The 15,908-nt window shown below is 51.9% G+C and overlaps 1 protein-coding gene across 12 annotated transcripts in view; it reads right to left on the minus strand.

Annotated features, from left to right (window-relative positions):
• The window catches only part of NRF1 (nuclear respiratory factor 1), a 55,795-nt gene that overhangs the window by 36,685 nt on the left and 3,202 nt on the right, over positions 1-15,908 (minus strand). For 6 of the 12 annotated variants that reach the window (XM_084504557.1, XM_084504553.1, XM_084504554.1 and 3 more), the window contains exons 1-5: positions 8,040-8,154; positions 7,690-7,921; positions 4,475-4,589; positions 2,443-2,569; positions 1,720-1,860 (exon numbers count right to left, since the gene is read on the minus strand). In XM_084504557.1, coding sequence (XP_084360683.1) covers positions 1,720-1,860; positions 2,443-2,569; positions 4,475-4,589; positions 7,690-7,912 — 606 coding nt within the window. In that variant the 5' untranslated portion in view covers positions 7,913-7,921; positions 8,040-8,154. Of the gene's footprint in view, positions 1-1,719; positions 1,861-2,442; positions 2,570-4,474; positions 4,590-7,689; positions 7,922-8,039; positions 14,391-15,908 lie in introns of those variants that run through there. The other 6 variants (XM_084504550.1, XM_084504556.1, XM_084504559.1 and 3 more) reach the window with 3 other exon arrangements.

A 15,908-nucleotide genomic window follows, 5' to 3' on the forward strand; every position in this document is an offset into this window, starting at 1 on the left:
GCCGTGTCACATATTTGCAAGAAAACAAAACAAAACAAAACAACAAAAAAAAACAACAAACCTGTTATTGTTATCTGAACAAGCAAAGTATTAGTGCTTTATTCAGAGATTTTAGGAGGGGAGGTTGAATGGCTGTGTCCGGAGGAAAAGCAGAGAACACTGAAGCACTCCTTAATGCTAAAATATTTAATTTCCAACTCTATCGTAACAAATAAACAATTTGTATTATAAACCCAGTGGAAGGGTTCTCTGAAGTGAGAGCTTGGCACTTTTATTGCTGCTTTGACAGCACGTGCAACGTTAACAGCCTGGGAGACCTTTTCATGGACCTGTTCATTCTTGCACATATTCCACACACTGCAAACCAGTTCCTTGGACGTTTCACTGGTCTGCAAAAACAACTTCCTGACCTCATTCACCCACCTTCACTACTCTTATTTCTTTCAATAGAAATGGCTCATTTCCTTGTTATTTCCTCAGAGCCCACACGCTGCGGGTGCAGGCACCTTCACTGCTCACACCACGTGGGGATGGCTTCCCCCTCCCCGAAAAAAATCCACTGCGGTGCCTCCATCTCCTTGTTTTTAAGTCCTAGGCTCTTCTGTTTAATTACTACGATGACGAGGTGATAGAGAAACTTTTTGGTTGCTTATCTGAATGCCAGAACTCCGTACTGGTGCTTTTAAAGTAAAATCAGAGACCTCCAGAACAGCAGAGTGTTTTGGGAAACCAATAACCACCCAAACCAAGAGCTGCAGGTACCAGCCTGGTGGCTTTCAAAACTAGCAACTAAGTTTTGCCCTGCGTTGTCATGGATTAGGAACGTGATCTGTTATACCTTAAGGCACAGGAGCTTTTGTAAAACTGCATGAGAAAGTGTGAGTGTGTCTGATTATGCCCAAGCACAGGAGCTGGTGTTGTGACCAGCAGGTGATGGTTCTGCAGGGCACAGTGGAAATCAGCACATCTTTGCTGTCACACTGCTTGTACTTTGTCCCAAAGCCCCCGAACTTTCCATCTTGCTGCTGGCTTCCAGCATTTCAAGTGTATTATGATGCATCGTGCTGAGTTCATGTCCTGCACCCCCAAGGGAAGGAGAATTCCCTGCAGGATCCCTCCCACACCAAGGAAGTTTCCCTCAGGGGCCCCCCTCTTCTTCTCCCCACCAGTAAGGTTGCAAGGGGCTGGACCTGGACAGAAAGGGAGTCCCCCAAATCCAGACAACTCCCTGGCTCCATCAGCAAGATCTCGAGGTTTGATGTGGAGTTAAGCAAATTAACAAGCTCTTCTCTGCTCCAGCCCACGGCAGGAAGAGGAGGATGGCAGGAATTAGAGCACACAAGAAACACCCAAGGAGGATGAGCCAAAACGGCACTGCAAAAGCCACCTCCCTGACCTCGGTGCCTAAAAATCACTGCGAAGTGCAGAACAAATAGCTTCCTGTTCACAGCACATGGGAGGTGAGAAGAACAGCTCAAAGGGGAATGCTCCCAGCAGCCTGACCTCGAGTCCTGACAAGCATCTCTACTGCTGCATGAAGAAAATAAGCACCAATAACAAAGCTTCTTCACGGCTAACTTCCATCTGAGCTGTCACGGCCCCTTGGGAAAGAAGAGATTAAGTGCATCCCCTGGGGATGTAGACATAAGTTCACTGCAAGGTGCTAAATCTCTCTCTCTTTCTGGTTCTGCCAAGTTCCTGCCCTGTCTGCCTGCTTACCTGGGTCATCTTGTCCACTGAGACAGGAATGCCATCGATGGTGAGGGGTGGCAGCTCTGAGTTAACCTCCTGAGGCGCGGGAGCGTGCTCCGCTAGCGCAGACTCCAGGTCTTCCAGAATCATGCTCTTGTACTTGCGGACCTGTGGGGAATTGTTAAGCTCAGGTAAACAAGGTAAGGAGCACCAGGAGAGGAGAGGGTGAGGAGGCAGGGCCAGCTGCCTTCCCCCGGGGGGGCTGCGGAGCAGAAGGAGCAAACAACGACACAGCTGGCAAGTAAAAACACCCAGCGGCCCCGAAGACTTGGCTGCATCAGAGAGCTGATGATGAAACGTCAAGTAACGCCGCCAAGTGGAAGGATTTACAGGATTTAAAGAAAAGTTCAGAAGCCAGGCTTCATACTCAGGATCTGCTCCATTTACTGCCTGGTCTGTGGCAAGGTGCAAGCACTGATAGCTGAGTTCAGAGACACGACACTACCTGTCCCCTCTGATTTTTTTAATCGAGGCTATTCAGCCCTGGTGAGATGTGCTGGGCAGCAACACTGACAGAGAAGACAGGAGCTCAGTGCTAGATTCGTGTCCATACAACCTGAACTCCTACCTCCAGGGTCTTAAACATGACCTCCAGATCGCTGCCAGGCCTGCAAAGCTGCCTGGAGCTAGAATGAAAGCTGTGGGGAAGGTGAGCAATTTATGACACCACCTTTTCCTAGAGACACCTACCACGTTTTCTAAGGGTGCAGCTCCAAATACTTTAAAGACGGGGTTGGGTTTGGAGGGTGAGATGCACAGAACGATGGCCTGCTGCCCCACTCTGGTGGTGTACTCGTCCAGCGTTGCCCGGAGCTTCCTGAAACAGAGGCACGGAGCAGTGAGCAGGGATCAGCTGCTGCTGGAAACACAAGCCCTGGCATTGTCAAGTCCCTTTCTTCATGTCCCCCATTGACAAACCAGGTGAGAAGCAGAGCCCCAGCTGGTCAAACGAGCCACATGGTGCTCCCGCAGGCCTGCTGTGCTCCCTGCAGCCCCACGGCAGCTCAGGTATCAATTATTCTCCCCGCTCTCCTTTTTTCCATTGATGCACAAAGTAAAGAGAAATCAGCAGAGCAGCAAAGCCAAGGACAGCGGGGGGCTGCAGATCCGCTCTGTCACTGGCTCAGTTCATCAGTGAGACAGAAATCGTGAGGTAAAGAACATTTTAACAAAAGAGGACTGCAAACACAGGATATTTTACACTCGGCCCCATAACAGCACGTTGCAATTCCCCAGTACCGAAGCCCTACTCGAACCAGAACCGTAGGCACTCAACTGCCAACGACACAACAGGCAAGAACCAGAAATATTGCAACAGCTAAGCACAGGGAACCCACGTACTCCAACACCTGCCACATCAGCAGGTCCCTTTGGAATGAGCTCTCTGTAGGAAGAAAATGTTCCATCAGGCTTTCCTCCTCTTATTAACTTCCAAGCAACACAAGGGAACGTGTCAGAAACTTTGGCAGAACCTCGTTAAGCAGGGGAGAAGCAGCAGCTACCACCAGGTGACGTGAGCATAGCCATAAAATGACATTTTAGTTTCTGTCCTGGTCATTTCAGAGCCTGCTGCTAGCAGCAGACACGTTGCCAAAGAATCAGCACCAGCTCTGCAGAGATCCCAGAATCAGGCACCAACCTCCCACCTGCTGCACGCCGGTGCTTGGTGTTTACACAGACACGTTAAACTGGTGAGAGTGCACAGAAATTATGCGTTTTGTTGGTGTTTGTAAGAAAATGAAATTGCTGTGTGAAAGGAAAAGTAATTCTTTGGAGAGGAGTCCCTTTTAAAATAAATTGTTCCCATTTCAAGAGATGAAAAAACTCGCTCTCCAAAAACATTGCACAAACGTGGCTGAGTCAGCAGAGGTGGGGGAAGGAAAAATGAAATGATGCTACAAAAAGAAAGGGAGCCTGCTCCCAGGAAATACTATTTAATGCTAATCCTGCTGTATTTCTCTCCGTTTTGGTCACGTGCAAAGGGTGTTGTAGGACTCAGCAGGTGAATAAGCAGAATATAAGAAAACCAACTTAATTTCTCACCAGCTTTACAAGGAGGGAAAGAAAAAGGTGACTCTGGCCTTCACTACTTCAGGGTGCTCAGCGTGTGTGCAGGAGGAAGGCAGCAAGTACCAGAGGCTGACAAATACACCAGCTTCTTTGATACAACCCAATTAAGGCCAGAATAGTTTAAAAAGCAAAAATTGTCTTCTTCCAAAATGTTTTGAGCAGTACCAGCCAATATTTAGAGATGTTTCCTAAGGACAGAATTTCAGGTGGCCTTCAGAGGCTTGCAGAAGTCACTCCAGCACCAGTGCTCCTCGGTGGCCATCAGGTGGGCAGACACGCTCAGAGCACTCGTGGTGCAGCACCCCAAGGGCTACAGGGGCTTCTGCCCACAGAGTTCTACAGCTTTTAAAGCCAAAGAGGGTCGGGATCAGCTTTAATGGGCATCTCCCCTCAGTTGTGTAAACTACAGGCTGGGTCAGTCACCACAACGGTCACGTCAGCCCCAGTGATCAGAACACCATGGTAAAAATGAGCAAAGCAGCGATTTGAGCCATTTCCCCCAGTTAAAATACAGCTCGTGGGTTCCAGGTGAGATGCCCCAGGCTCCTCAAGCTGGAGGACTCGTGGGCAGCACGTGGTTTTGTCACCGAAGGCACTGGGAAGGGATCGAGGAGGCAGCCCTAGGAGTCAGGGTGCAGGCAGGAGTCCTTACCGTAGCAAACGCGTCTGCTGCCTCTTGCGGATCGAGGGGTTGGATTCAAAAACGTGGGGTCGCTTTCGTTTCTTACCCGTTGCCACCGCAGCGGCCGCTGCCATCCCCACGGGGCCTGGAAATCAAAGCACAGAGGGTGAATCAGTGCACGCAGCTTGGGGTCAGGTCCCCCAGGGACAGCCCTAAGGGCTCAGCTCGGGGGCATCCCCCCATATCAAGGTGACCCCAAATCCCCTGAGCTCCCTCCTCTCAGCATCAACGAGTTCATCAAAAGGGTCTCCAGTTCTCCAGACTGGCAAGCCCCAGCTCAGTCTCAGGTGAAAGTCACATATTTTACTCCAAAGATCTCCTTTCAATTGTGTAATTACATATTTCATTTTCTAAACACACTGAAAAACTCCAGCACTCCAGGATCTTAAACATCCAACTGCAATCGAGGAGATCCTGGCAGCAGGTGAGGAGATGCCTGGTACAGAGCCAGGAATCCTGCTCAGCCACCTCAGCTGCAGCGTTAGGGGCCTAGGGATTTCCCTGGGGATTAAAAACCAGCTCTGAAGGGAGAGAAATTGTAAATCCTCGGTAACTGGCAGCGTCCCACAACGGGCCCTGAAGCACAGCGGGGACCACGGCAGGGCAGAGCTATTGCTTTCATGGTCACACTTCGGACAATCTGTGTAATGGGAAGCTGATTAAGTTAGATAAAGTATTATAGAATCACAGAAGGGTTTGGGTTGGAAGGGATCCTACAAGCCCAGCCAGTCCCAATCCCTGCCATGGGTACAATTTCCCATCCAGCCTGACCTTGGGCACCCCCAGCTCCTCTGGGCAGCCTGGGCCAGGGCCTCACCACCTTCTTAATAAAGAATTTCTTCTTAAATCTAACCTAATCTCCCCTCTTTCAGGTTAAAACCCTTACCTCTTACCTTGTTATTACGTCTTTATAAAAAAATCTCCCTCAATTTTTCCTTTAAGCCCCCTTTAGGTACAGGAAGGCTGCAATGAGGTCTCCCCGGAGCCCTCTCCTCTCCAGGCACCCCCAGCTCCCTCAGCCTGGCCCCACAGCAGAGGGGCTCCAGCCCCTGCAGCACCCTCGTGGCATCCTCTGGACCCGTTTTAACAGGTCCTTGTCCTTCTTGTGCTGGATTTACCAGGTGAACCAAGTGACACGCAGTGAATTGGGCTTCTATCAGCCATCTCATGGCCTCTAACGCAGGCTCCAGGACTTGCCTCTGACTCCCGAGCAGCCCCCACAGGTGCTCTGTGTGGTTTCTCCACGTGTCAGAGGACAAAGACCACATCAGGTGGCCCAAAAGCTTGGCACCTTTGTGTTTGACAAAGATTCAGCCACTGGGGCAGGAAGCCCTTCGCTACCAAACCCATGGCACCAGAGCAGTGCCAGGTGTCAGCGTTTTCTCTAGGGCACGGCTCGGGGCTGGCACTGCCACCCCATTTTTGGTGAGCAGGAGTGACCAGAGTGCTACCTGCCACAGGTACCCCGAGCCCTGCAGTGTTCTGTTGTCCTGTGTGGGGGAAAAAAAGGATAAAAACGTTGATTTGGGGGAATGGAGAAACACTGGCTGCAAAGAAGCTGTGCTGCGTGCAGGTTTTGGGCTGGGAGAGTCAGGGCCAGGCTGCTGCCTGCTGCCTACACCCAGGGGGCAGCAAGACCCTCCTGCAACCCCCTGCTGGGCTTGGCAGGCTGCTGGAAAGGAAAACCAAAAATTTGCAAGAGTTGAGACTGCAAAAAGAATAAGCAAAGGGACTGGGATGCTCGGCGGGGCAGCACTCAGGACCACGAGGCTGCGAGAGTGAACGTGCAGGCACAGCAGAGCTCAAGCAGATTTCACATCAGGGTGTCAGCCCAACCTCAGGGAAAATAAAGCTGGGAAGGTGTCAAGTAAATAGAGCAGAAATGGATCAGAAATGAATGTTAAGGTGTGACAAAGCAGGGGGCCAGGCTTTGGTGTGCTGGGGAGGAAGGGCTGGTGGTAGCAGAGGAGCCACAGGTTAGAGAAGGGCAGGAGACCTGAATTAGAGTCAGGTTTGGGGTTTCACTACCAAAGCAGCAGCTGGGCAGTCAGACCCACGTGGTGGTGCCGCAGCAGAAAGCTACAGCAACGGGGACAGGCAAAGGTGCAGATGGGAAGAGGCAAAAATCAAAAATCCTGGCAGAACTTAACCAGAAAAGCACCACGCGATGAGCAAGCAAAGCAGAGGAGTGCTTCGGGATCTAGGATGAAGGGAAGGGACGAGGGCAAGTTTACTTCCCAAATTTGGGGTGGTTTTAGGACACTTTCAAAAGTGGCAGATGCCCACGAGCAGCAGCAGCCCGGCTCCCAGAGGTGGCAGCAGCTCCCCAGCCCTGCCTTGCTCTGCTGAAACTTCTGTGCAAGTTTCAAACCCAAGCACAGAAAAGCTTCTCCAGGAACATTTTTGCCTTTTCACAACTCTCTACAGAGACTCCGGAAGGTTTCACTTACTTGTTAAGACAACCTACAGGCAAGTCTTCCCCTCAAAGCTGTTTATAGCAAGGGTTCATTGCTCAGCGTGGCTGTACACCCCTTAGCAGGGACGCTTGCTGCACCTAGAAGTGCTGACACACTTTTAGCTGCCTTCCACAACTTCACGGGTGCCATCAAGCAGGTCAGGAGCTTTATTCCTCAGCTATGGGGTTGGCGAGTGCTTATTTATCACTGCATTTTTCTGCTAGGGGGGTAGATTCACTACAGGGCAAACGCTGAGGGTATTTGGCAGGGGCTTTGCTGGAAGGAGCAGGTGATCCTGAAATATTTTTCCATTCCAGATACGCCAGCACCAGTTGTGGCATCTCCTTGGGAAAGCCCTAAATTCTGAGCTTCCTGGCTATGCAGAAATGCGTGACAATGTTGGATTATTTTGGCTGTTGTTTACGTGGGGATGAAATAAGCTTGGTTTTTTATATATTTGGTATTTTAGCTTCATTTTGGAGGCAGGATGTACTAGGGGCCTTTGCACTGTACAAACCAACCTCTTATTCCCAGCACACACCGCCCAGGCGACGTGGCTCAGCTCAGCAACATCCAAGCAAGCAGCAGGGCTGGCAAGGAATCACTCTCAGAGCTGGAAGGAAGCTCTGAAGGGTGAAAAGATCGCCTGGCCCCCCAAAAAATGCCGTTTGGGACCTCTGTATGAGCACGGCATCGGGGGAACAACGCCGAGCATCCCGTGGGCGTTACCTGCTGCAGCCAGGTGAGCCGTGACCTCGTCGGCAGCCGTGGAGTTGAGGATGTCAGAGTCATCGTAGGAGGTGTCCTCGGGGGAAGAGGGCGAGTCCTCGTCCGCGCTCAGCATGCTGTGCTCCGTGTAGGTGGCCACGTGGACCTGCTGCACCTGCTGGGCCACCGCGTGGGCCTCGATGGTGGCCATGTGTTCCGTTTGGGTCACCCCGTGTTCTTCCATCAATAGAGGCTGTCAGGGGGAGGAAAAAAAAATGACAGGAGAGGCGTTAGGGACACTGACGCGCCATAAATGAGGGCAGGAGGAGGTTTCTGAGCCTGCTGGGGGAGCAGGAGGGAACAGAGGTTACCTCCCCTCGTGGCCTCCTGCAGGAGGGAAATAACTGTGCCAGGAGGAAGAAGAGGAACTTGAAGTGTTTGGAGAAGATCACTGCTTCCAAACAGCACCCACAGCACCCACAGGCATCTTCACTGCAGGAAAGGTTTTTATGGACCTGGTAACCCCGAGGTGAGGAGCCCTGCACACCCAGCTCAGTTCTGCCTCTCCAGGGGTGAGCTGTAAGGGGAGATGCTCGGCGGCAGTGCTCAGCCCAGCTCCTCCAGCCTCACACTCAGCTTCTCTAAAGCTTTCAGTGTCTTGTTATCAAAATAATCAACGGGCAAATTACAACCACAAAAAAAAAAAAACCACAACACATCATCACGACCACCACGCAACGCAATGGCAGGAACGAGGGGACCAGGAGGAAGAGCACTTGGCCAAGGTTATTTTGGCAAAAACGCAGAAAGAACAAAACTTGAGATATTGCAAGAGACGATTACAAGCGTGGGACACTCCGTGGAAGAAACGGGGGAGAATGGGAGACAGCTCAGAAATTGAGTGGAAGGCAAGAGGCCAAAAGAGAGAACCAGAGTCTTGTACTCGATTTAGGAGAGAGGAAAAAGGGAGAAGGCACATCCAAGGCCGTGGCATCTTTTGCAGCAGCTTTTAAGCAGCACAAGCTCAGAAGCCAGGACCTGGTTGCCGTAGTCTAGACAAGAAACAGAAAAACAGACAAGGTGGGAAGCAGGCGGTCCTCAGATGCATTTATTTCTACCTAAATCCCCTAACCAAGGAGCTGAAACGTGGCAGATTTTCCAGATTTTCCCCTCATCACTAGCTGGTTTCCACAGGCTTGTTTCCAGGTGCCTTGGGATGCCTTTTGTACCTCAGCACACCGAATGCAATGGGCACAGAACAGCTCTTCCAAAGGTATTTCCAGCTCCAAGACACCCAAACCAGGCGTGTGATTATTTTAGAGAGCCCCACGCTCAGAAGAGGACCCTTCCCAAAACCATTTTCTGCAGCTGACTCCCTGCACATCACGACAACACAACGCGTGTCGATCCTGCCCTACCTCTGGCTGCAATCCATCACCTCCTGAGGGCTTCTCCAGTTGGCCAAGATGTTTGCAACCACCCCGTTCCTCCTGAAAAGGCCACGGGCAGCTCAGCAGGACAACGAGTTCAATGGAGAGCTCCCCAGCCAGCAGACCCCAGGCTTTAGGAGGAGCTCCGCATCCACGCACACAACGTTCGTTCTTCCTCTGTCTTCTGAAGACATTTCGGCACGGCTTCTTGCTTACCAACACGAAGAAATCCACCCAGATCTTCCCAAAAAGTCACTGAACTTCCCCAAAAAGTCGAAGATGCTCTCCAAAGCATCTCACCCTGCTCAATGCTGTCTGCTTGGCCAAGAATCCAGAGCGTGGCCAACTCCTCGCGAAGCACCAGCCTCCCTCCAGCGACCACGGAGGCTTCCAGCTTTGATGCTGTGGGTTCACGGCTCACAGAAAAGGATCCGGGGCACGGAATCCCTTTACTTTGTGTCTGTAGGGCTGGTTTCTCTCCTACATGCCTCTAATAACAAGAGGCACATGAAACAAAGGCTCTTCCTTGTGCAGCACCAGAGCTGACCCCGTTAATTTAGCGTCCTCCAACACAACGGGGTGAAAGCAGAAGGGAACTGCAGGTATTTCTGTAGGATTTTCATCCTCGGGGTGCCCGCATCGCTGTAGTGCACAGAAATACCCTAAATGTTGGGGTGAGGCTGGTCTGAGAGCCCCAGCTCAAGGGAGAGTGATTAAAACCAGAGAGCTGTGCTCCCAAGCTCACAATCTGCCATAAACAGGCCAACGGAGCTGGATGCTGTTGTCCAGCCCTCCCTACAAGCCAGACCATAATGTCAGAAACACCCCAAAACAGCGAGCCAAAGACCTCCATAAACGCAGGGCCCAAGATGCCGACGCACGTGGAAGCAAAGTGAAATTCTCTGGTTGAAATAAATCAACCGTAATCTTCCTCCCAGGGCCTTATTTTGCCACTGCCAGGGAAAAACGGGGGGAGCGTGGAGGAGATTTCACACCAAACCCGAATGGAGCAGCTCAGCGGGGCAGGGCTTCCTGCAAGGGCACGCTGCTGCTTGCTCCGTGGTGCCAAACAACGTCAAGGACTTGCTATTTAAATAAAAAAAGTGTAAGATTAGCAGAATATAACCAAAGTGCTGCACCCAAACAAGCCTGCGAGGTGGCCGATGCTTCAGGCACCGCTTTCTTTAGGAGGAAAGGTGCTCGGATCGAGGCACTCTACCCTTGACACCACTCAAAATGCCACCATGCTTATAAATAAAAAATAAATAATTAAATTTATAAATAAAACTGGTTGTAGATGGAAGACGCTGAGCCACGTGTTCTTGAGTCAGCAGGGGTCGCCGAGCAGTGCTTCTCATGGGCACAGTGATTATGTCGAGGTGAAGTCCACTCGATTTCAACCAGATCTAATAAAGTCCTAGAAATGCGGCCTGGCTGAGGCTGGGGGCACCTGGGGTCCTCCTGGTCCCCCCCTTTTGCGCACACAGCAATGCCACGAGCTCCTTTAACTCGTTACCAAGTCATAATTGGAATTATTTCCCGTTTAACCTGACAGCTGACCTCACTGGATGCAGGCTCTCTACTTTTCCAACCTCTACACTCTTCCTCTCCACACGTTTTCCTTCCAGAAAGCTCCCAAACGTCCCCAAAATCGCAGACCGAAGGGGAAAAGCCTCATAACTGTGTTGAAACCTCACGTAGTTCCTCGTATTCTTCACATACTCACAGTATTCCCGCAGGGTTCCTGACACTCAGGCTTTGGGAGCAGGCACCTCACCTGAAGCTCCTGCTGACCGTTACCAAATTACGGATTTATTTCATTTATTCACCGTTCCAGAAAAGCCGTGTTTATTCCCGTCGTTTATTCCCATCAACGGGAGCAATTTCGGGTGTAAGGAAACCCTCACAGCACGACGATGCCTGCTAAGACATTTCCTGGTGGTTGTAGCTCAGTCCAGAAGCCTTGGTCGGCAGCCAGAAGTCTTTTTATAGTCATTTAAAGTGCTTAAAAAAAAAAAATTATGAGGACAAAGCCCTCTGCTGAGGCTTTGTGACCGTGCTGGGGTCCTTCTGCTGCGCCATCGGTGGCTGCTGGCACCAGAGCTGGAAGAAAACCAGGCACAGGAGGAGCAGAGCAACCCAAACCAGCAGAAAACAGCAGAAACTGAACACAAAGCCCATGAATTCTACATTAAACTCAACGCCAGGCAGGTTAAAACAGAGGTCTCGTCCACTTGGTGCCATCCGTGGTGTGGACATAAAGCGAAGGAACCAGCTCGACCCCAAACCACGCAAGCTGCCCCGCTGGAGCTCTCCTCTACCAAGTTTCATGTGGCCACATGGGCGCTTTACTGAGCCAAAAATAAAGTGTCCACACCAGAACAAACTGAGGAGGCACGCCAGCCCGGCTGGAAAAACCCTTACCAGACGTGGCCCGAGCTTATTTTTATCCTTCAGAGCACTCCGGGTGCTGCAGACAGCCAGCACCGAGGCGAGCATCCCGAATTCCCCCAGCATTTCACATCGGGTGGCTGGTTTTTTATTCCAGCTCACCCAAAACCCTGCTCAGATTGACCAGGAACTAACGAGCTGCTGGGTCTGACGCTTTTGGCAGGTGAAATGATTTTAGAATGGATGCGAAACCACTGGGGAAGGATCATGGGGAGGACGAAACGGCGGCTGCAGAGCATCGAGGCGCAGGGACTGGCCTTACACCTTGCTGTATGGGGTAAGCACAGGACTGGAAGCTGCCAGTGCCTGGATTTTCCCCTGTTTAGGGGCACACATTTTATCAGAAGGCACTTGATGAGCAATCAGTGTCAGCAGTTACCTCGTTTAATAGACTCGTTAGCCTTTCCAGCGCTGGGTGCTGGCCCTGTACTCGTTTTACACCGACCCTCTCCACCTCCTAGCAGGGAGATGGGGCAAAAAGGCTGGGTTACGCGACCCACCTGGTGCTCTCCGAAGAATTGGCCTTGAATTGCTGAAAAGAGCTGAAATTTGGACGATACAGCAGCAAACCAGACGCCGTGGGAAGCGGTACCGAGCGAAGAAGAGGGGCAATCAGCTTGCATCAGCTCCGAGCCCTGAAAGAGCGAGGCAGCCGGCACCAGGCTGCTCCTCATCCTCCTCCTGTCACCCCAACCCCACACCTAAGGGTGTGAGGCTGCAGCAGCACCCGCAGAGGCACAGCTCTCCCCAGCACGAGCTGTTTCTTCACTAAGGCATAACTCAGCCTGCTAGGTAGCAACAGACCCACCTGAAGTTAATTTAGAGGGCTTAACCAACACAGAACCAGTTTCACAAACCAATAATCTCCCCAATAATCCCCCTGGCTCGTTTCCTAATTTGTTTCAAAGGAACAGAACCACTCCTGTTGTGTTGTTTTTTTTTTTTTTCCCTTCTTTCCTAACCCATTTTCGGGCTGATCCCCTCGCTGAGCTCAGCTCCTCATCGCCAGCCCTGCTCCGCACGGAAAACCGGCACGTCGCGCTTCGCCGTCTGGCACCGCACGGCCCCATCTCAAAACCAGTTCAAAAAAGGAAAAAAATATTGAAAAATCTGTCATTATTCAAGCCGGGCACCCTCCTCATGGCTTTAACTTCAGCGGAAGGCTGCTCCATGCTCGGGGAGCTGATTTCTTCCAGAAAACGCGCAACACCTCCTTCCCTTTCTTCCACTCTTCTTTTTTTTTTGTGCGTGTTTGTGAAGCCGACGAGCATCTGGAGTTTAATACGCCCTTAATGGCTTCAAGCCTCTCCTGTAAATAAATGGCTCGCTCTGCATTGAACACCCAGCACCACACTGGCACTTTTGTTCTCGGGGGGCTATTGTGGAGCGGGGAAGCCACGGGGCCGCTGTGATCTTGGGCTTGCTAAATCCCGCGCGGCAGCTCCGCGGGTATTTGGGCATCCAGCAGCACCTCTGCGAGGAAAGAGGCCTCTCCAGCAGCTCGGAGCCGTTTGCTGCTCGGTTTTTCTCCTTCTCCCAGCTTGGAGGGGAGCCACGGGGTGTGCTGGCTAAGCGCCACGATGCTCAGCACCATCCCCTGGCCGCCAGCAGGGTCGCAGGGGGAAGGTCTCCGAAATGCCGGCACATGGAGCCTCGCTCCCCAGACCCGGGGATTTTTGCAGCAGCGGGTCCAGCAGAGCACGTGGCCAACCTTTATTCCAAAAAGTAGGGGAGAAAGAAGCTGCTTGAAGCTGGAACAGCTCCTCCTGCCACCGTGACCGTCGCCTAAGGGGGAAAAATCTCAAATACCTTCGGTGATCCAGGCTGAGGTGACAAGGAGCTCGTCAGCAAACTGCCGTGTGGCATCCTGCACGCGTGAAATCAGATTAAAAAGCACTTCCTATGCACTTACCGCCCAAGGTTTTGTTTAAAAAGCTATTTCGAACCGCCGTGGTACCTCCAGATAAACTCTAGACTCCCTGCGAAGACGGCCTGGAATAATTCCTAAGTGAAAAATGATCCAGGGGGAAATTAATCATCCGCCATTTACTAATAAAATAAAGCCCTGTTTGGGTGTAATTGTACATCTGAAATTGCCTGGCGCTGCTTTTTGTTCTTCTGGCACGAAGCCCTCTGTGCAGTTTTTAAGGCTCACAGACGCTTCCCGGTCCCCTCAGCATCCCCGCAGCAGACTCTGGAGGTTGCGCTCACCGGGAGGAATTAACCTCACCCGGAAACACAGACCAAGAAAATCATGCTTTGGCCACCCAAACCTCGCTAGCCTCGTGTCTAGCAGCCTGCAGCGGCCAAAAATGGCCCGTTTTTGACAGGTCCTGAGTTGGAGGAGCTGAAAGAAAGAGACTCTCCCATCCTCCCTAAAAGGAGGCTTTGGATTCAGGATAGTGGACGGAGCCCTCTCCATCGTGTCCATCATCACGCTGCGTTGGCATCTCCCACGGGTTAAATATCAGCCACGCGTTCACCTTTCCGACAGGCACAACACCCTTCCTCGCAGGGGACTGCAGGTTCGATAAGAAAACAATGCCATTAATCAGGAGAGAGACTGATTGATATCTTGTTACCTCCCTCAGGTAAGTGCACGAGGCCTGTGGCTGTGGGAAACGCTCTCCCCTCGCTCACGGAGAGAATTTGCCGGCCTGAACCTCGGTGCAACAAAACCTGGCGAAGCTCGTGGCACTCCAAAGAGGTGCAAGGCTTCAGGCAGGGCCGGCTGCCCAGGGCTGATCCCGTGCACACCCTCCACGATGGCAAAATCACGGATTTCAGCTTTTACCTGTCCCATCAGGACCGAAGTTAAGGCTTTTTTTCATGCTGGCTCACGGCAGCACGAGGACAGCAGCCACAGGTCAGCTGAGACGCGGCAACTCGAGCTCTAAGAGGGACTGAAACCACCCAGCCCTCATTCCACAGCGTCCCCCCGTGGCACGATACAATTAGCCTTTTAATTAGGGTGGAAACGCAATCCCTACGCGACCAGTTGCGGCATTAAAAAAGTCCTAAAAACCACGAATTCTAGGAAACCAACCCAAACGCCCTCCCTTACTGCGCTCGTTTCGTCACCAGCTCATCACCTAAAAGAACAAACACATCTCGCTGCGGGAAACGCTGCCCAGAAGAGAGAGAAAAGGGATTTTGCACACATTTATTAGGAGCTCGAGCTCCTATTTGGTGAAGTTTCTGCTGAAAGGCATCGTTTGGAAACGAGACGGGCCACTCATCCTGCAACGGGCGCTGCAATTCACAGCCGGCCCTTCCTGCAGTTTAATTTCACATCTGCAGCACCAACCGCTGCCAAATCTGCTTTTTTCTCCTGTTTTTCTCCCAAATTTTAGGTCATTTCATTGTATTTCTTCCCCCCAGCATCCACGAGGAACGCCTGGGGCAGAGCTGACCCCGCTGCGATGCTCTGCAGGACGCGGTCCCTCAGAGGTGGCACCACATCAACGCACGCACCCTGCTGCTCCCAAAACCACTCAAAAACCCCAATTCCGAAATATTTCACTCCAAACGGCGCAGCCAGAAGTCATCTCAACCGAGTTAGCCCCTCTCCAGCTGATGGGGCTTTGTAATTAACAGCCAGCGCTCCGTCCTCACGCCGAGGGGAACCACGCACGAAGAAAACCCTTCTTTTACAAATCTTACTCTAAGCTTTTTTCCTCCTTTCTTCTCCCAAAAGCTGCTCAAGAGGAGGAGCTGTGCACGTGAGGGCCTCCAGACACAGCCTCTGACACCCGCTGCGGGATGTTCCAGCCGGAGGAAGGCAGCCGTGCGCTCTGCCCCATTCAGGGACGCTCCTCCAGGCTCCCAGGATGACGAGGATCTGGATTTTCCAAGAGGCTGCACCTACAGCCTCAAAGATTTCCCTGCGTGCTGGATTTAAGCCCTGACTTGAATTTCTTTCCCTCCACGGGACTGAGAAAAAGCCACGAACGTGGCCACCTCCATGCCTTGCGCTCACCACGCGGCCGGTTTCCTCGCAGGTGGGGCTGGACTGGAGAGCAAGGAATTAAAAAACAGCACCGAAAAGGCAACACAAAATTTAATCACTGCCGTGCCTTGCATTTTAGAGCTCTTCGGCTTTTTTTTTCAGCAGCACGAGCCCTTTTCCCTTCAGGATGAGGACCTGGGAGCACGAGGATCCTCTCCGTGCCCAAGCAGGGCGGGAGGATCCAAGGCTGAAGCCCAAAATAAACTCACGGGGGGGAATTCATCCACACAGCACAGAGGATGTTGCAACGTAAATACGGCACGGGAGGCTCCGGGGCTGTGGTCTCGCAATTATTTCTGACCCAGACAAGGGGGAAGTTTCCCAAGGCTTTTGGAGTCATCCCCGTTTGA

The sequence above is a fragment of the Aythya ferina genome, assembly GCF_964211825.1.
Source record: "Aythya ferina genome assembly, chromosome: 1".
Taxonomy (NCBI): domain Eukaryota; kingdom Metazoa; phylum Chordata; class Aves; order Anseriformes; family Anatidae; genus Aythya; species Aythya ferina.